This window comes from Asparagus officinalis, chromosome 7, assembly GCF_001876935.1.
Source record: "Asparagus officinalis chromosome 7, Aspof.V1, whole genome shotgun sequence".
Classification (NCBI taxonomy): Eukaryota; Viridiplantae; Streptophyta; class Magnoliopsida; order Asparagales; family Asparagaceae; genus Asparagus; species Asparagus officinalis.
Window position 1 is genome coordinate 4,592,581 of NC_033800.1, and position 21,750 is coordinate 4,614,330.

The 21,750-nt window shown below is 36.5% G+C and overlaps 3 protein-coding genes across 4 annotated transcripts; 1 reads left to right on the forward strand and 2 right to left on the reverse strand.

The window, feature by feature from the left end:
* Positions 909–10,286, reverse strand: LOC109848336 (DNA topoisomerase 1-like). Its single transcript, XM_020417783.1, has 9 exons — positions 9,896–10,286; positions 5,685–5,832; positions 4,203–4,291; positions 2,747–2,831; positions 2,379–2,447; positions 2,209–2,298; positions 2,030–2,118; positions 1,095–1,254; positions 909–1,015 (listed from the first exon to the last, which is right to left on the reverse strand). Exons 2-8 carry the CDS (start codon positions 5,700–5,702, stop codon positions 1,221–1,223), a joined length of 474 nt encoding a protein of 157 aa, XP_020273372.1. The 5' UTR covers positions 5,703–5,832; positions 9,896–10,286; the 3' UTR covers positions 909–1,015; positions 1,095–1,220.
* On the reverse strand, positions 10,610–12,680 carry LOC109848334 (sirohydrochlorin ferrochelatase, chloroplastic-like). Of its 2 annotated transcripts, none has more exons than XM_020417781.1 (6): positions 12,545–12,680; positions 11,845–12,065; positions 11,701–11,762; positions 11,506–11,616; positions 11,073–11,165; positions 10,610–10,923 (listed from the first exon to the last, which is right to left on the reverse strand). In XM_020417781.1, exons 1-6 carry the CDS (start codon positions 12,637–12,639, stop codon positions 10,813–10,815), a joined length of 693 nt encoding a protein of 230 aa, XP_020273370.1. In that variant the 5' UTR covers positions 12,640–12,680; the 3' UTR covers positions 10,610–10,812. The 2 variants fall into 2 exon arrangements, with proteins under 2 accessions (XP_020273370.1, XP_020273371.1); XM_020417782.1 differs by lacking the exon at positions 12,545–12,680 and adding an exon at positions 12,280–12,401.
* LOC109850365 lies at positions 15,722–19,203 on the forward strand (the record flags this gene model as incomplete). Its single annotated transcript, XM_020420382.1, has 3 exons — positions 15,722–16,057; positions 17,892–18,111; positions 18,495–19,203. Coding segments are annotated over 3 exons (966 nt in total), but the record flags the coding sequence as incomplete, so codon positions are not given.

Below are 21,750 nucleotides of genomic sequence, written 5' to 3' on the forward strand. Positions count from 1 at the left end.
AATTACATTCATTTCCATTTTCAAGTCAACACTCAAATGCCTGTTTAAATATTCCAGTTTGCAATATTCAGTGTTTTCCATTTCAGAGAATGACACATTATAAGATTTACAAGAAACTAAACGAAGTTGAAAAACAGAAAACTTGAAGTGAAAGAACGACACAATCAGTGAACCTCTTCACAGATGAAGGTATATTCTCTGGTAGAGTTTTTGCGACTCTAACTCCTGCATTTGTTACTTTGCAGTCACTCTATCAAGGCCACAGCAGTACGGTACATATCCATAAGCTCTTTCATGTGTGGTAGTCTTTCCATCAGTTCTTTGATTATTTCCTGTTAGAGAAAATGTAACGTCAGATTATCAGCTACATATATATAGCACAAACAAATACTACTATATATTTTATATCGCTCAATACAAATCGTATGTTCCTACTCAGATTTTAAATTCTGCAACTTAGAATGATTTACAATGAACTACTCCATAGATATAGAGTTGAAACATTGGCAGGCACAAACATGCATCAGCAGTCCCAAACACTTTGAACTCCAAACATTAGTGTCACCATATATCTTGCATCAATAACAAAGTATCTGATATGAGGGCTTGCCAACCAAGAAGAAGATCAATACATGAAGATGCATATGAATCAAGGGAAATGTTGCAAGAAGGAGAATGGAAATTACACACGCGATGGTCAGAGCATCCAAATAGTTTGCAAATCAGCCAGAATTACATGAGTTAGAAGAGGGTGGATATTAGCAAAGTTTGCAAGTAGATTCAAATAATCTGTATGTACAATGTTGTCACTAAACAGTGAGATATCATAATACTGGTGGAAGAAATGGTAGTTTTCATGGCAAAGAGGATGACAATGGCACAAACTAACTGCAATAACTTCAAATTCACCTGACATCCAAGATCTCCAAGCCCCAAAATGCGCTCACCATCAGTAACCACAATAACCTGAATGCTCCTCTCAGGCCAATTCTTCAACACCTCAAGACCCTTTCCCCTGCAAGATCAAGCAACCTTTCAGTTTCAGTTACAAAAATCACCAAAATACAAAAGAAGCACAAGGAATTGCAACATACTTCTCCTTCAAACTGATATAATAAAGACCTTGTGGTCGCCTAAAGATGCATTGCAACCATACTTCTGGCAAGCCTCGCCAACTGTAGGTGTGTAAACAACAGGAAGCAACTCTTCAACGTTATCTATTAGAAGCTTGTAGAAAAGCCTCTCATTTCTCTCCTGAAAAACATTAATGGAAAGGCAAGCCCTTTGTTATGGTGTGGATCCCTCAACAATGAGTAACCACTAAATGCAACGATATAAGACAGCGATATAAGGATGACACTAATTAGATTTTGTCAAAACAATCTCACATACGAGTAACACTTAGGCACTGTTTGGCAACCAAAAAAAAATATCTTATCTAAGAGCTTGTGTCTTATTGACTTGGTCAATAAGCTAGTAGAGCTGTTTGGTGACCAAAAATAGAAGGAGATTATTTTGGAGATTGTGTCTTTTGCAATTAGCTTTTGGAAAGCTACCTCAAGTAGCGTTTGTCTTTGGAAAGGAGCTGCCGATTTTTTTCTTCCGTTTTTGCCCCTAATAATTCTAATTTTATATCAATAATATTGCATGTCTTTTTTAGTCATTTAACAAATTTAAGCTAGTTATACAGCTACTTTTGCCAAACAGCTCTAGTCAATCAGCTAGCTACACAGCTAACAGCTTTCAGCTACAATTTCACAGCTATAATCTCGCAGCTTTCAGCTAGTTTTGCCAAACAATGCCTTAGATCCAAATTAGTTAATGATAATGGAAAATTTTGTTACAGAGTTTCAATCATTGGGATAGTAAGACTTTCAATTGTCCTAAAATAGCACTAAATCTGCTACAGTCAAGGAAATGTTCCATTTTTAGAGATCAGCTTCTTCTATAACTTGCAATGACTTGCATCAGCAAGCAAAAAGATGTAAATTCATATATAAGTTCTTAAGAATACGCTCTAGTTCCTTACACTTCAGGGGACAAGTTCTTCTTTTGCTTAAGTGTAGGCTTTCCTTTTCTTGGCCTGCTCAAATCCACTTGCAACTCCTCCTTTTGTGCCTAATCAAGCAGAACAAAAAAATCATAAGGGAAAGTGATGAGAACAAGGAGGCGGAAGAAATTCAGGCAGAAGAATAAAATATATATAACCTTTAACTCGTCTATTTTCTCATTCAATCTTGACATCTGAGCATCATGAGACTTTGAAACACTGAGCTGATGATTGCATATAATTATAACCTGTAGCACAAATAACTCGACAGTGACAGCAGAAGAAAAATTTAAACCAATTCTACAACACACCATGAAGCTGCAAGTACCTCTTTATTTGCAATCTGATAAATAGCAATTTTTTTTGGTAGTGTACCCTCCTTGGTTTCTTCAAACAACTGTCATTTGATGCAATGAAGACAATGCTCAGAATGAAAAGCCTTTTTATGTGATAAAATATGATTAAAAAATTATTCATATCTGAAATACAAGTTCACATTATGTCATGAAAATTTGGATAAACAACTACAATGATCACTGGACTTTTCCAAATAGACCGTGATCCAATATCATGGCAAGGCAACGATGACATGCTGTAAGCTGATAGAAGTGATTTTTTTAATGCAAACAAATTCGTGAAAGCAAACAAAATGCATGTCAAATCAATTCACAGAGGGAGGGTAGAGAGGGCACAAACTCTTAGTTGTTTGTCAAGCTTCCCAGCCAAAGATAACAAAAGCGTTGTTTTTCCTGAAGCTGGTGGTCCTAGAAGTAGCGTCATTCTGGAATTTTTCAACAAAAACAAATATTTTTTATTTGTTCTCCTTGATAAGTAATCTATTAGCAAAGTTCCAATGATCATAAATCAATGTACAAACCACATGATGGTTTCTTCTGAAAACAGTAGAAAAGAGAACATTAAACTCACCATTTTATTAACTTAAAGAGAAGCGACACTCTAATCAAGGAACAGATAAATAAGTATCATATTCTAATAAGGGTAAACAACACATCACCGCATCTAAATATTAACACAAAGAGATGCAAATAATATCCAAATGTTTAAAAATAAGGGACTTTCATAAACTCACTTCTTTATCAGAAGTATCCTACGAGCATGAGCGCAAGCACAAGATAACTTAGTTAAAAGAGTCAGCACATTTAGTTCTGCTATTACAAATTATCAACTGTTGACTACACACCCAGAAACTTAATAAACTTACCACCTAAAGTAAGTAAAAGATTATCATATAGTCTATTGCTGACGTTATATATAATCATGACGTAATGATCTCTTTATAAGGTAATAAATGGTGTGTGTGTGTGTGTGTGTGTGTGTGTGTATATATATATATATATATATATATATATATATATATGACGTTATATATAATCATATAACCAAAATCTCTTTATAAGGTAATAAATGGTGTGTGTGTGTGTGTGTGTGTGTGTGTGTATATATATATATATATATATATATATATATATAGTACACACACGCCCCATGTCCCTCGTCCCCGCACACGCACATGCACACACATGCACATAGATATGTATGTGCGCGTGCGCATGCGCGCGTGTTGTGTGCAAGAATTTGTGCGTGTGTCTGCACGTCTTGACAAACTTGGAAAAGTAAGTCACTGAGAATTTAGCTCCAATTGGATATCCTGGAATATTGAAAAGAAAGTGTTAGATCCAAGTTACCTAATTTAGAAAAGGATTAATAGTGATATTTTTTCCAACTGCTCCTTGAAAGTGGTTGCTAATATAGAAAAGAAATAACTAACCATAGAAATTGGTAGCCGGACCAATAGTTTTAAATTCAAAATCTCAGTTCCACCCATGAATTGATTACAATATATGCAAATACAGGTATATTGTAGTTAAAGCAATTGACACCCACGAATTATTTCAACTTAAATCTCAGGCCAACATCATGAGCTGATTGTCGTAACTACTAAACATTCAGCAGATTGCTTTTGTTTTGTTTTTTAAGTTAGGTAGTTATACTTGTTAACAAGCATATAATACAATAAACAGAAAAGAAGCCTCTGCTTCCTGCTCCTTTATTCATGATAAGATGTACGATTTCATCAAAATCAGACATGATAAGAACCAGACGGTTTCTCCAATGGACTTCGTGCACATACCTCAATGGCTTGATGATTCCATTGATGCCATTGAGTATCCTGTGAACCTTCTTCTTTGGTGGAGAGAACCAAACATAACTGAACACACCCTGCAAAACAAACATGCTATTTTGTTAACAATTAGGATTTCCAATTAAATCAAATCAAAAATATAACCTCGTATTCTAATACATCTTTAGAACTTGAAAACCAATCATTCAACTACTTCGACATCCCTTCCAGTCTAGCTAGAATGGCAATAGATAGTATTAGGAGTCCGATTGGAAAAAGGGTAAATTGTAAAAATTTCCGCTAAGGTTTGCATAATTGACAAAAAAATCCCCCATTTTAAAAGTGACAGTGTCACACTTCACCCCCATTATTTTCAATTTCCAGTCAAATAATCATCAATTGCCAATAAAAACCATATAAACATTAATACGACCGTGCACCTAATTGTCATATCCTATGATATTAGCTTCCATATCCAAGTTAATGTTGTTGACACTAAAAGAAAGGAGGGTAAATTGATATTTTTAAACGTTAGGGGGATTTTCAGTAATTTACCCCAAAAACACATCGATAACAAAAGAAGGTACAGAATGGCCTAAAGATAAAATTAAAAAAAGGGATGAATAAACATTAGAAATATGAAAACCACATGTACGATGTTCAGAATGAAATTTAACAGAGTAGGAACTGCTCTGTTGATATGCACACACACAATGCATTTTGAGGATCCGCCTAAGGGGGGAAAAGGGAAAACACAATTCAAGGTGCCACATGCAATAAGTACATTTCTTCCTGTTCAAGACATGAATAGGCCTGCCCTCCCTTGTCATGACCCATGAGGTTCATGTTTATGACAGTAACATGAACAACAATGAGAAAAGCCTAAAACTAGGACAAAAGCAAGCAATTAAAGCCCGTCTGGCTTAGGCAGGTAAGGTGCACCTGTTTAGCTAATGATAGGGTGACCAATGGACCATTACTATGTCAGAATCTGAATTTACATGTAAGTTTTCTAGTAAACGTGTTTCTCGTCAAATATGCATAGCTACAATTCTTGCAATTAACAATAAAGGGGTGAGTATGATGCCAAATATGTACAGCTACAATTCTTGCAGTTGACATTAAATTAAGACCAGGGGTGCATATATTACCCATGCAAAAACTCTATATTATAAATTCTCGCATACAAAGACCTGCATTTGTTTATTAGCATATTCGCATGCGGATATATGCACCTACTTATAAGATTAGACACATATTCTTGTGGACTCAAACTTATAAGCCAAATACGCATACTTCAGAAACACATTTTATTTAAAAACTGTGAATAAATTCCAAATAAAACAAGTCTGATTTCATCTCAAACATATCAAACTCTGTTTTTTGTTTTTCTAAATCCAGATAGGGAAAGGTATAGCATAGGAAAGAAAGTTTTGAAATTAAAGTAAGATATTGTTTAGATCATAAATAAATACAATGTCGAGAAAGTACAATCCATCTATGTTCCATTTGCCACTAACTCCGTCGAACTGGCAGTCCACTCCACTCCAAGGATGTTGTCGGGGAACACATGGATCACCATTCCAGCCAAGACGGAGTGGAAGCCCCAAAGAGTTCTTCAACACTCGCAAAGTTTTAACTATTAAAATACCATTTGAAAATGAGTTAGAGAAATAATGCAAACATTTATTTGAGCAAAACCTAATAATAACAGAAAAAAGACCCCTCAAATAACACATTTTGTTCCTACCCAAGATAGAATAAAAACTGCTATAATCATTATTAACCTGTTTATACAAAAATAAAGGATTATAGCTAAATGTTAGGAAAGTAATGTTAATCACTTTGTCCATTGTATAAATGACTTAGTAACATATAACATGTCAACAAGAAACATTACGATACATTTGTTATCTATTACTAACGGAAGCCGATAGTTTTTCCAATGAGATAATACTAAGGGTATATAGAGGAATGAAACTAATGAACTGAACACCATATGTAATCATGAAATATAAGCATTAAATCAAAGAATATTTGAACTGAACACCATATGTAATCATGAAATATAAGCATTAAATCAAAGAATATTACTTCTCATGTGCATGAAGGAACTGATGTATTTTTCTACATGAAATATAAGCATTAAATCAAAGAATATTACTTCTCATGTGCATGAAGGAACTGATGTATTTTTCTACTGTAAGCCAGCAGACATACCTTCTTCAGATGAAGTTCTGAGCTCTACTGCAATGAGTATAACGAAAGGGGTAACCATGGTCTTTGTATTTAAGATTCCAGGCCAAGTGTAGAGTTTAGCTCCAGATAAAAATTGGGCCAATTCCATTATTTCAAAATTTTTTATCCAAACACTGGTATTGGCCTAATTCCTGAATTTGAAATCAATTACAGGTTTCCAAACAGTCTATAAAGTATGATTAAAAAGGAAAAGATCACCAAAACGACCAATTCACCTGAAGCTCCAAGAGTGGAGGTCAGCTGAAGACCCGAACTTGCCAACATTCCATAGTTGAAAGGGTATTCTTCCAAAGGAGCTTTCATCCTCTGGATCCTTCAAATATTCCCATATTCGTGAGTGTGCCTCTTGATTTGAGCACCAAAAGCCCATCAAACAACCACTCAAATCCCCAATCAACCTCAAGAACTAGGGTGAAGGGATTAGCGGGGGGAACGAGAGAGGAGGACGGGTAGGGGGGAACGAGGGGAGAGAGGTCGAGGGGTTGGGGAAACGGGGGCGGTGGGATAGGGCGGCGAGGGACGGCGAGATGGGGCGGTGGAACGAGGGGAGAGAGGAGGTCGAGGGGGTGGGGGAACGGGGTCGGCGGCTGTGATCAGGGGGAGAAAGAGAGAGAAAGAGAGAGAGAGAGAGAGGAGATTAGGGGGGAATGAGAGAAATTTTGGGGGGAACGATGGAACGAATGAAATTTTGGGGGGAACAATGGAACGAATGAAATTTTAGGGGGGAACGAACAATTTTTTGGCGTCGCAGATGAATAAAAATGAGTCGTTAAAAATAGACCTTTTAGCGACGCAAAGCAAGCACGTGGGGAAAAAGTGACTTTTAGCGACGCTAACCTAACACGTCGCAATAAATATATACTATTAGCGATGCCAACCCTAAAACATCGCTAAAAATATATATTTTTGTCGACGAAAATAAAAAAACGTCGGGAAATCCATACACTTTAACTGACGCTAAGTTAAAACGTCGCTAATAATATACACTTTTAGCGACGTTAATTATAAACGTCGGGAAAAATATATGTTTTGCCGACGCTAACTAAAATCGTCAGGAAAAACATAATTTTTACCGACGTATTTAACCATGCGTCGGGAATAAGCGTCGGGAAAAGTGCAATTTGTTGTAGTGAGGTGTAAATGGGTGCTTAAAAAAGAAATATCATGTTGATGGATCTATTAATAAATTCAAAGCACGATTAGTTGCTAAGGGTTACAACCAGAAGACATGAATATATTTTTAGGAGTCGTACTCTCCCGTAGCTAAATTTGCATCATTAGAATTATTTTGGCTATCATTGCATATCTTGATTTGGAATTATTCCAAATGGATGTTAAAACTGTATTCCTTAACAGAGAGTTGAAGGAAGCCATATATATATGCAACAACCTGAAGATTTTCAGATGAAAGGACATGAACATAAATTTATAAATTAATGAAATCTCTATATGGTTTAAAAAAATCTTCTAGATAGTGGTATCTCAAATTTCATGATGCAGTCATCAAACTTGATTTTATTCAAAACAAATTAGATAATTGTGCATATGTCTTGAAAAGTGGGAGCAACTTTACTATATTATACTTATATATGGATGATATATTACTCGCCGAAAATAACATGGAAACGTTGAATAAAATTAAGGCATATCTCAGCGAAGAGTTTGAGATAAAAGACATAGGTGATGCATTATATATTCTTAGAATTCAAATAATTCGAGATAAAAAGTCTAGAATGCTAAGTTTAAACCAAGAAAAATATTTAAGGTCAGTTCTTAAAAGGTTTGGAATAAAGAATTCCAATCCAGGACTAACTCCGTTGGTCATGAGAAAGAGATTATGTAAAGAGCAAAACCCCGGAGATGGGTAAAAGCCATTAAATGTTTCGTATGCTCAAGCAATTGGAAGATTAATGTATGCAATGTTATGCACCAGACCTGATTTAGCTTATGTTGTAAGTCTACCTAGTCGATATGAAAGTTATCTAGGATCAGCACATTGGAAAGCTGTTGAAAGGATTATGAAGTATATCAGAGGTATATTGACTCATAGATTGATTTATCAAGTCAATTAGCTCAATCTCCTCAGTTACTCGTATGCTAATTTCAGAGGTGATAAAGATGATGGAAAGTCCACTTCGGGACACTTGTTCATCTTTGAAGGAGAAGATGTTTCTTGGAGTAGTATGAAATAAAGGTGTGTTGCTAGATACACACAAGAAGCTGAATACATAGCTTGCAGTATGGTAACTACGCATGCTGTATGGATAAGAGAGTTTCTAATTGATTTAGATCTCAATTTGTTAGAAGGACATGTTAATATCTATTGTGATAATTAGGCACCCATTAGCCTGATCAATAGTGGCGTGAATAGCTCCAAAGGGAAACATTATATTCGAGATATTATAGAAAAAAGAGAAGTTAAAGTGATTTACATCCTTACTATAAATATGATTGTTGATCCTTTGACAAAAGAAATACTAGCAAAATCTTTTATCAAACATGTAAGTTTGATGGGACTTAGAAATAAATAAGTCTAAGTAAATTTCATGAATAATGAAATAATGGTTGCTCTCTAGTCTCTACGAATAGTGAGAGTAATGGAAAGAAGATACATATGATCTCACAGATAATGGGAGACATGTCACTTGGTTTATTTGGTCAAGTGGGAGATGTTAATATGACGCGGTCAATTATTGACCAAACCAACCAAGGAATATTTCCTAAATATTATTGGGTTGTTAGCATAACTTTATTAATATCTGTAGAAGAGGGATTCGTGAATGTGTAGAGGAAATTATGGATGCTGATACGAGTTGGGGTGGAGGTGGTTACCGGAAAGTCTCTATAAAAGGAAGGGTTATCTCATTGTTGAGATACACAGAAAAACCCAAAGTTTCTATCCGGAACCCCAATTCAAAACCACCCTCTTTTATCCTTTTATGTCTGCCAAACTAAAGCTACAGGGGTAGTAATTTCAAAACATTGATGTACAGGGGGGTCTATGTGCAAGTAACCCTGAATTCAAAGTGCCAGTAGTAATGGGATAGAAGGAAAGAGTATGGGATAGTAGATTCAATTGGTTGTAGTTTCAGCTAAAAAGTACAAGTACATTGTATTGCAACTTCTCAACTAAAAACTAGAGTTAGGCTTGCAGGTCAACTTTCTACCAACGCGAAATCCCCAATTCAATTCAATTTCAAGTTAAAAGCAAAACATGTTTTATGCTACAGTAAATATTATTCATGCTACAAAGATCTTAAAATTTCGAATATTAAACATTGTTCATGCCACAAAGATCATATTGTCAATTTAGCAACATGTATACCCTGATAAATAATACCCACAACAAAGCGCAAGCTTAATACTATTACTTATTAGGGTTGGACCATTAATTCTTTTAAAAATTAGACAAAAGTTAGGGTTAGGATTTATGAGAGACAAACCTGAGCTTTGGCACCCTCAAAGAGTGATTCGCGGACGACCCAAAGATTCGATCCCTGCCTCTCGCCGGAGCCCGCGTATTGCCGTCATCATTTTATCCAGAGCCTCTGACCGAGGCCACTCTGAAATAGTCAGCTTCTCTAAAGCTCAACCATGCATAAGGCTCATTTGCCACGAACTAGAAGAGCACAATACAGACACCCCTAAATGCAACATGGCTCAGTTGCGCGATAAAGTTGCGCGATCTTGAGGGCACCGTGTGCGGCCGGTTGCTTGCTCACCGCGGCCGGTTCTTCATCGTTATGAGATGAGTTGAAGGTCTCACTTCCAGTAGCTACTATCTGTTCTTTAGTTCATGCTCTGGCATCCGACGCAGTTCATTTTCGCTGTAATTCTTGAAAAACAACACAACTAGCAAAATAAAATCAGGCAAATTAGAGTGTGTGATAATATGTTTCTCAAACAGAGGGAAATTGAAGAGCTAAGATAGAACGTGAACACGTGATATTATGCAGTAAAACGACGACTAGTTGAACGAGAACTATAATTAAACTAAAGCTTTATAGTAATACATAGGTTAGACTCGAAACTTTTTCCATGCATTTCTTACACTCATCGACATCATCCATCGATCGCAGAAATCGACCTGGAAATATTAAAGCCACTGCGTATCAGTGGGTTGAAGGATTAGATGTCGTTTGCAGTAACAAATGATGTGATAAAAGAAGCTTATGAAATACTTGATGTAGGAAAACTAGCCACGCTACGAATACAAAGGAGCCTAAAAATAATGAAAAATCATGTAGACAAATAGAATGCTTCTGTCGTCCACAGGCAAAGACGCTAAATATTAAACCCACAAGCTTTAGCTCCTATTTTTTTCCATTGTACGTCTTTCATGTTTCTAGAGGTCTACACTTCAATGGAGTCCATATTCACGGCATCTGCCCGTGCCAGCGCATACAGTACACTCTTCAGCATCACCAGCCACACGGGATAGGCATTGTTTAATTCGATCATTCATCACATCCTGCTCAAAACACACACAATCCGTTTCAGGTACTATTGTGTTCTGAAGTCATATCAATAGGTTTTGCCAACCATATAATTTTCTATCGTTTATCAACGAAATCTTTGAGACATTAGTAGTCATCTATAGGGCGAAATTTGAAATCTTACCACCAAAAGGTCATGTAGACCAAGAGGTGCTGTAACGATATAGGACACACCCGTGTGCTCCTTAGCTGCCTCCGCTGCCAACGAAGGGATATCCTGTAAAACATGCAGTAAACTATTATGCCTATGTTATTCAATATTTTGCACATATTTTTTAAATAGAGGTAATTGTGGATTGACCCCCAGTACTATCGCCCAATTAGGGATAGACCCCCTCGAGAGGATTACTTTTTGTTTTGACTCTTTTGCCCTCAGGAGGTCTACATGTCAAAAGACAAATTTCTCTTTCTCTGAGCAAAAGAGTGGTGGTCATCCGTAGTTGGGCGACAGCACAGGGTCTGTCCGCAATTAAGCGATGTACAGGGGCCTATCCTCGATTAACCCTTTTAAATATCATAAGTTTCTGACTCTATCACGTAACGAAATTTAAGTAAACCTGGTGCCAATGCCGCCCTGGAAATAGAAAGAATGGACTGACGATAATCCTCTTGGCTCCTTGCTGAACACACAGTTTGAATGCATCTCTAATTGATGGCTCAGCCAATTCCTAGTCATTTTCAAGGGAAAGTATTAATGAATCTGTTGTAAGTTTCAGAAACAAAAAGTAGACTCATGGATGGTTAGTGCTTACCATATGAGCAGGTTCCACTATCGTGTACCCAGTTCTACCCTTAAACATTGCAACAAATTCATCTGAAGTTCAAGAAAATGCAAGATTTAGACGTAATCGTGACGCAGCAATGAATGGGTAGTCATAGGGTCACGATCTTCATACTTAGCATTAGGTTGGATTCTTGGCGTCTTGATCCATGATCGACAATTATCACTGCGTCTTTCTCTTTCAAGACGCTACTAGTTCCCTCCATTCTAAACCCTTGGTCCTTTTCGATGCTCATCGAGGGTTTTATTCGGGAACACTTGTTAGCTTTTATTGCAGGTTTTTGCAACCTTGTTGGGTTGAGGGAAAATAAACTAGAATGCTTCCTCACAGATTCCCTGCAATAGTCAAAGTTAGAGAACAAATGGAAGAAGATTGTGTTACGAAAGTAGCTTCGAACTTTATCGAACAGAAGTTACAGAACAATGAGGAATTCAAAGTGCCAATAACAATGAGATTGGGGATTCAATTGGGTTATAGAGCTGGCCTCGCTTGAATTTTTCAGGCTTAGGATTAATTCTACAACTTTATCGAACTAAACTCTCTACTTACATGTCAAAATTTGGCAAATTGAGCTCTCAAAGAAGCAGCAAAAAGGGAAAACCATGATATAGAACTTCTCACAGAAAGTGAAACCCCCAAATCAACAAAAGTTTGAATTTTGATGAATGTAGCATGCTCTACTCACAGATTTCTTGGAAGATTTATCTAATTCTGAGCAAACAGCAAATATTGTAGGTTCAGATTAGAACTCTTCAAGTCAAAATCAAATTTTGATGAACTCTGAATCATTACTACTTTCTGAAAATGGACGAACCTGAGCTTGGGAACCCTCGATGAGTACTCCGACGCCCCAAAGATTCCACCGCCGCCGCCCGCCGGAGTCCACGTCGGTCGCGCTGCCGTCGTCATTTTATCCAGAGTTTGCGACTCAAAATTATAAGCTTGATGATAGTGGGTCGGGTCGGGTCGTTTCCAACATGCACTACAGCTTGTTGAGGATTGTTTAGGCCCAATAAGAATGAGCTATTGGACTGGAAAACCCCATCGCTTTCCTACATTGACTAAATTTTTAAGGCCCAATAAGAATGAGATATTGGGCTGGATAACCCAATTTGAAGTGGCCTTTTGCGTCTTAGTTTATTGTCATACTTTATTTTGTTAATATCCCCTTTTTGTTATACTTTTATCTCATTTCCCTATTGATCGATCTCCTGTCTTATTGCCGACGAATAATGGAGATGAGTGTATTATTATAATCATTATAGATTAGGTATCGAGTAGATATTTCAAAAGAATAATGAGCTGTGGTGCCTTCACTGCCTTGTTAGGTTGTATGCTTCTAGCTCATGAGGCAAAATGTTTCCTATAATGTAGGCTGCGCTGTTACAGACGCTGGAGCCCACAGAAAGATCCAAACTAATTACTGTTTACGACGATCACAAGGGTCGGGCCCATCTAAATTATTGGGCCTATTAGCTGGCCGAGGATAGAATACGACAAACTTAGGGGATTGCCCGGAAAGAGAAATTTACTATATGATTCAAGAAGTACGGAATGATTAAAAAATTTCATTTAATTACGTTTGATCAACAAAGCTAATTATTGAGAGAAATCTATTAAACTAAAGGAACCTATGTATAGTACAGGTAATACTTATTTGCTGTAGCAAACCGTTGTTCTGAGTGCCTGCATATCTCAAGAGATTAAATAAAATCCAGAGTTTGGTAACGTTGTTGCGTAAGAATTATTATAAAAGGATCAAATTAGATGTTTAATTTTAAATGTTATCCGATGATCAAATGAATCAAATACACATCCCATCCAAATTTTATTCTTTTAAACTATCGAAATGAATATAATCAAATACTCGAATAATTAATGACCCGTACATCTTCAGATGAGTAGATATTTTGTTTTCAAAGCGAAAAAAAAAAATTGTAGCAAAAATCCAGCCCCACTTTTGCACCACTTGCGATCGGGTCCCATGCTCTCGGGGCCCACGAGCATTTCTCTAGGCGAACACCTGGGTCAGATTTGGATTGCGTACTTGTAAATCTGGCGCGGCCGACATAGAGGCAAGAGGACTCCCAGCCGACACGTGTCTGTTTCTGCCAGCCCCTTGTTAAAGATGACAAGGAAAATTACTAATTGTAGTTATCAAATGAGGTCTATCACAAGCAGGTCTCTTATATCCTGTATTAAAAGGAGTTAAGATATAGAAACCCATAACATGAGATGAGTACGTCGAGGGAATAATCCAAACAAGGAATCTCTCGTATATACCATATGTCTCAAATTTCTAAATCGCTAAACATCAACTCCCAAAAATCTATAACCAAACAATAAAAATATACATCACCAACACCTCATCTAGGACATGTCATACATGCCAAATCTATCATCAAGCATTTAAGCACATTATTCTTATTTTACATGTTATTTGAATTAGAGGAGAATAGTATCATGTATATAAATCGATCTTTCCATAACACGTCCTAAGAACAAGACTTTAAGTCAGGAATTGACCCTTGGCCGTCCAGAAATAAGTATAAAAAAATTGGTTGGATTGTTACAAAGTGTTTGTGCGCAAATCAAAGGTTAAGCTTCACTAGGGGGGAAAAGATTCATGATAATGCGATAAGGGCAAATTTTGAAAAGTTTGTCCTAATGAAATTAGAGTTATAAGAGTAGTGCATATAAAAATAAGACTTATAAGAGTAGTGCGTGTGAAAATATGATATTTGAATGCATTTTTTATTATTTACTTATATTTCATTGTGTAGAGGCTTCGATCATGGAGAAATAAGTATAAAAAATTTAGTCAAAGAATTATCTGGCCAAATTCTTTCACTTAATACACTTTCTTTATGATAATAGATTATAGATCCTTCAAAAAAGATCTACTTGAGAGCGGGTTGTTCTGAACCACTCAAAAGGGTAAGAATTTTCCCAAAATATTTTTACCCTTGCTTGTGAGCGGAGCAAAACAATCGACTTGTATGAGAGTTCTGATGAGATTAGCGCTCATGATACTTTTATGTGCAATATAGATTATAAAGTTTCTAAACTTTTATGAGATTGAAAGATGATACTCTTTTAGGGTAAGTTTGGCAAACTACACAAAACTAGTTTTCATTTGGACCAGCACCCCCTAGTCCAAATGAAAATCAGTTTAAAATCGCTATTTGGTCCAATTTTGTATTAAACCAGTTTTCTTTTCGACCAGACCCTCTTGGTCCAAAAGAAAACTGATTTAGTGGCACTATATAGGCTAAAAAAATTAGGTCAACTCTGACCTAAAAAAGTATCAAATAAGAAACCAACTTAAAATTGGGTCAGGTCCAATCATGACCCAATTTTAACTTGTTGCCAAAGACACCATTAAAAAGAACCCAATTTTAACTTGTTGTCAAACACACCNAGCCACAAGAAGTGCTGCATTTATTTCCCCCTCCCACAAAAGGAATGAAAAGCTCCCCTATCTTCGTCCCAGTAAATCAAGCTAATCGCAACCGTCCATTATGGATCAAACAGTTATAGCAGTACACGCGTCTCTTTCAGGCGATAACGAAACATAACAAGACGATGGCGACATTCACCGTAAATCAACGGTCATGATTTAATCACCACGTTCGAACTCACTGTAACCATTTCCCGCCGAAAGAAAGGGGCTTTTTTTTTCCCATTAACCTCCCCCGCCATCACAACAATCCCAGGGGTATTTTCGTCATTTGGTTAGCCGATCGGTTGTCTCTATATAAGGAGTCATCGTGTCCTGGCTCTCGCCTCTTAATCTTCTTCAAAGAACAACAGATATTATCCTTTATTTTCTTTTATTTCACTTTAAAATTTCCACTAAAAAATCAGGGTTCTGGAATCGATCTCAATCGAGGACCGGCGTTTAAGAGTTCCGATTAATTCCACAGAATTTCGTCAAATTAGGGGAAATTCGGGCTTTTATAAGCTGAATTTCCGTTGTTTTGTTGAATAATTAGGGGTTTATGATATTGGGTTTCGGGTTCAGGATCCGAGAGCGAACCTGGCTTACACCCGAAGCCGACCAATAAAGTTCGGATCTTGGGGTCTGGACTTGGCTCGAAACGAGGGAGTCGACGGCGATTGCCGTGTTTGCGCGGCCGCCGGTGATCTGTTGCACAAGTTCACCGGCGGTGAGCAGATCGGGGGGTTCAGCCACGAGAGCGAGCATGATTTGGCGGTGATGGTCAGTGATTTTTGGGAGAACGAAGGAAGTGGGAATGAGCCTAAATATAGCAGTGATAGCGATTCTGGGCGCTCTGATCTCGGTCACCTTGCCGACAGAGTTCTGGTGAGTTTTATTTTCCCCCTTTCTAATTGTTGCTTTATAATTATTTTTATGTTGGTCGTCGAATAATATCCAACTGTGTGTTAGGCTAAAATCTTAATCTTAGTGGGCTGGTCAATTTGTTGTGGATGCTTCTATATTTTTCCCAGAAAGGAAAAAAAAAAGAATAAGAAGAGGGATTCCCACTAAAGATGAGATTCTGCAATAAAAAGAAAGGTGTGGACGGAGGCATTGGCTTCCTTGTCACTATCTATGTGATCTTCTATCCTTTAGTTCTCCCATTTGTGGTGGTCACTTAGCATACAGGGCAATATTTTATTTTTATTTTTTTATACAATATGAGAAGTGATGATACCTAAGCAACTGACTTTTAATTATAGATGGTGGTTTTGAATATTAAAAAAAGTATTGCACACGGGTATTTGAGGATTTTAGTATTGTTTTTTCAAGGATATACCGGAATTTTATATTTTAAATCGAGTTTACATTGAACGGCATTTAATTCTATGCTCTTGTTTGTGAAATTCTTTTTTATATGTATTTTTGGCTATTTTTCCGCTGTTCCCATTTTAAAACGAGTAAATAAAAATTGATACTTTCTTATGGGGAAAGCAACTGACTTTTGATCGACGTAATTAGATGGTCATGATGAATCCCTCAGACTATGGAAAATGTGGACAAAGGCAAACTCTTCTTAGTATGAATTTTTTGCCCCCTAAAAAGAGGAGAAAAAGATAGTGTGACTCTTTTTAATTTTCTAGCTGGGTTGAAACTTGTAATCATACAGACTCTAGTTGGGTCTTCCAGGACCTGTTTTTTTCACCTTGCGCTTGTTGATATCCGTTGCAATAGCTGAATTCACTAGAGTGCCATGATTTATTTCTGAAACTTAGCTCGACTGCTTTTATCTTGGCCATCTTCTCTGAAGGTTAAGTCTTGAGATGAGCTCATATATCCTTCTCACCGCCAGTTTACTTCAGGATGCTTTCAGAGTAATAATTAGTATTCCAAAGGAAACCCCAATTGGTGTTTAAAAATTGGCATTATAGGTGGCAGAGAGAGAGCAGAGGGAGATTAGATCATAAGAATCTTTCTCATGAGCAATAATGTTTCCATTCATGTTGAGGTCTGTATGTTTAGTTCTGAGACTTTGTTGGTTGCCAACTAATGCAAGTGTTGCAATATCATGTATTATTGATCTGTCTGTATTAGGTGTGGATCTCAACCAGCTACAACAAATAAATTATTGTCTTTTTTGTGGGAAGCTAATAAATTATTGTCTTGCCTTCAGGAACTTCTATTTTCATGGGTTGACTCTGAGCCTGACTTAATAGATACCAGTATGTATAGTGTGTGGAATAAAATTACATGACCAGCATTTGTTTATCTTTCTCCTAACCAATAAAAATGTGTAAGGTGTTTTTTTATCTTACAAGAAGATGCATTTTAATCCTTTTTTTTCCATCCCGGAATCTAGGTATATTGAACCACTGTGGGATGTGTGTGCAATCATATGATGCATTAGGACTCGTCTAATTAACTGTCAAGTAGTGATAATCATACGATGCTTAAGAAAACATGTTTTGCCCATATGAACAACTTCTCCTTGTATTATAAATTACAGAGATCTTTTATTTAGGACTGGCATTTGTTCCTTCACTGCAGGCATGTCTCTGTTAGGATGTAAGTTTTCCTCGCTATAGGGAGTTTCCCTCAAATCGCTATTTGATTGTTGGGTTACAGTTAAGGACTTTGCATGTTCTAGAGCTCTGTCACATTTTTAACTTGCTTTTAATCACAAAGTCTTTAAATGCATAAACTTTTCTCTATTCTTCAGTTCCATAAACGTGCGGTGGATCAATGTGAGAGTGATCTGTTATCAGCTGTCCGTTCCATTCTGTTGTCTATCAATGAGAACCACCTTCACGTTTTCAAGGGAGATGGTCAGTGTAGTTGCAGCTGTATCCGACATTTTCTAGTGAAGCATCTGAGGATTTCTGGTTACGATGCTGCAGTTTGCTTATCAAGATGGCAAGGCTTCGATAAAGTTCCTGGAGGTAAATGCTTTTGTTGCTTTGTGTTAATTGCAGATAGTTCCCTTGTAGTACCAGCAAATAGAACCCCTGTAGTTCTATTGTTGCGGATAGTCCTCCTGTACTATCACCCAATTGCGGGCAGATCCCTTGAGTGAAATTTTTCCACTCTTTTACCCTCAGGAGATGTATTTCTCAAAAAAGAATTTTCCTTCTGTTTGAGGGTAAAAGAGCCAAAAAACACACTCTGGGGGTCTATCTGCGACAACAGAATTTCAATGGTTTTTCGTACGGGGGGTCTCTCTGCACTTAAGCTGTTGCTTTTTCCATCTCTCTTTATATGACCATTTTGCATAATGAATCCTGAAGTCCTTTTTCTAATTTAGTTCCTCCTTGTTTACATTTAGGCGATCATGAATATGTTGATGTGGTTGTTAATGGCAATCATAAGGGTTCTGAAAGATTAATCATTGACATTGATTTCCGAAGCCATTTCGAAATAGCGCGAGCAATAAAGCCTTACGACGAAATTCTGTCATCTCTACCTGTGGTCTATGTGGGCTCTTTTGGCAGGCTTAAGCAGTTCTTGAGGGCTATGGTTGATGCTGCCGAGTATTCTCTTCGAAGAAACTCGATGCCTTTGCCTCCTTGGAGATCACTGGATTATTTGCAGGCAAAGTGGCAATCTAAATGTGACAGAAACCACGATATTGTAGAGAAGCAAGAGAGCAAATGCGGCATTTTTTCTGATCATAATCAGTGCATTGGACACCTGAGGAGGCTGAAATCATCCCTTTTGTCAGAGGTTGATAACTAAATTCATGTAATTGGTGGTAGAGAGCAATAGTATACTGAATTCAGTTTTGGATATCATTTTGTTCCCGATATCAAATAAGGTGGGGATTTTAATCCATTAAGCTTTGAGTGGGGGTCCTCTAGCAGCAGAGAGCATCGATAACATGCCATTTTCTTGGAGGCATATATGTTCATAGTCCTTTTGATTCATTTGGTTTGCCGAAAACCAACAAAAGATGTAGAGATTTTGTTTCATTTCCCCTTACATATATATTTGTGTTTTCTTCTCACTCTTATTAAAAAAAATTTAATCATGCTGATCAAATGGGAATTTTTGTTGTGGCCTACATTGCTACATTTTTATGATGTAGCTGTTCAATTTGTGGGTCTACAAAATATCAGTCACCCATAGAGAGATTATCCTCTGTTCGTACCTCTTCCTAACTAGTGTGCACCTCGTGCAAAGCACGGTCTCATTTTTTTATTTCCGTTACATCAATTTTGTTTTTAAATGTTTTTATAAGTGCTACAGTAATTTTTTTAAAATGCTATAATATTCCGCCTGTGCTACAACGCTAAGGACACATAGTTTTCTTATGTGCTACAGTAATAATGTCATAGTAATTTATTGTATCATAAATAGTAAATTTTTAAATCCTCCTATTGTTATTATTGAGGAATAGATGTCTGTTGTAGACTGTATACATAATATTTGCTTGCTGCTTAGAGGTCCCAGCTGCTCTTCAAGTGGAAATATAAAAGCCCTGGGCATGTGTTTGTTTATTTGGGCTTTTAATATCGTTTAACGTCTGGCCGTCATTTGGGCCAGTATGACTTTCACTGGGCCTACTGCTAAACACGATAAATGGCTGTAGGGCGATTATTTACCCATAAAGCATTAGTGAGCTTGGAAGTTGCCCTTAAAGGTATTAATGTGTCTATTTTGTCCCTCAAACTATATTTATAATTTACTATGATTATTTTGTGAGTTTATAATTAGATATTTAACTAATTAATATATTATTAGTGTTTTTTGTATATCTTTATGACTTTTATCAGTTTATTCATTTTCCCCAACCTAAAAAAATACTTTTTAACCACTATCTTCTAATTTTATTTGTTTTTTAACCATTTTTTAATGAGTTAAAAAATATTTTTAAATTGCAAAAAATATAATAACAACGAAAAACATTAACATATTATTAGTTTATTTAATATTCAATTATGGGTGCACAAAAAAATCACATTCAATACATAGTTTAATTTAAACAAGATAAAAAACAAAGAAACCTATTGTAACAAGTTAATATTTCGCCGATAATTTACGGAAAATGATCATCTTGTCGATGATTGTACTATAGAAGGGGTATTTGGTTGCACAATTTTATAGAAAAGTTTTCTCAAAATATCTGACAATGATAATTTTGTAATTAAAATTTTTCTGTAGATTTATGTAAACTGTGTTTGGTTCAAAAAAAGTATATAAATGTTTTTTGTAAAGTACAAAATTTACAGAATCAATTTTCTCTCAATATGAGCGAAAATCGCTCAAAAATCTGACACCACATTGACACTTTTCTATAAAGTTGACATTTCTCTATAAATTTAAGGAATGTTTGGTTCAATTTCTACAAATTATAGAAAATCTTGATATTTTCTATAAAGTTATGGGTTATTTTTTTTATTTTGAACCAAACAAGCAAAGTAAAAAAATAAAAAAATTAGTATTTTTCGATTTTTTAAATCTTTTCCTATAATTTTTTTAAGAAGTAAAAAAAATCATATTTTTAGGTAAAAAACATTTACTATATAATCTGTGTAAATTGAACCAAACCCTCTAAAGCAAGTAAACTTTTTTTGGGATGGATTGATGTGACACGATCGACATCCAGTGGCACAAAATGCATACGCGTAGGCCGGTAAATTGTTTCACGAATCCGAAAGCACACCTGTGCCAGCTCAGCAATTCAGCTCTTGCCATTTGGCACACCCCGTTCCTTCTAAAACTTGGTGCTGTAAGGGGGTGTTTGTTTCAAATCCCAAAATTTCAAGATATGGATTCCAACATAGAATTTCAAATCCATAAATTTTTGGGTGGTTTTTGGGATCTCTAAAATGTTGTTTGTTTTAACAAAGTTTTGGGATTTGAAATACCAAAACTTGGAATGTTTTGTTTGTTTCAAACTTAAATTATAGCATTACAAATTTTAGAATTTGAAATCCCAAATTGTAGCAAACAAAATTTTGGATCACCAAAATAATGATTGGTGAATTTAAGAATTTTTGGTGAGCTTACCCCCAATAAAAAAAACAACTCTTGTATTTACTCTTCAAGCATGCTCTCTTATACATGTTAGCTCAGTCAAGGTCACCAGCACAACCACGTCCAGCAAGCATACAAGGCATACAAACCCAGCAACAAAACCCAGCAACAAAACCCAGCAACCCAGACCTCCAGCAACAAAATCACCAGCAACCCAGCAACAAAACCCAGCAACCCAGCAACCCAGCAACCCAGAAAAACCCAGCACACCAGCGACAAAAACACAAAACTCCAGCAACAAAATCACCAGCAACCCAGCAACAAAACCCAGCAACCCAGCAACAAAACCCAGCAACCCAGCAAAACCCAGCACACCAGCGGCAAAAACACAGAACTCCAGCAACAAAATCACCAGCAACCCAGCAACAAAACCCAGCAACAAAATCCAGCAACCCAGCAACAAAACCCAGCAACCCAGCAACAAAATCCATAATAGCATCCCTGCTTGATTTGAAACAAAATCTCAATGCAAATTGCTAAAATGTTGATTACCAATAAATTTGAAGTAACCAAACCAGAAATATCTAGGGAAAAGACTTACATGT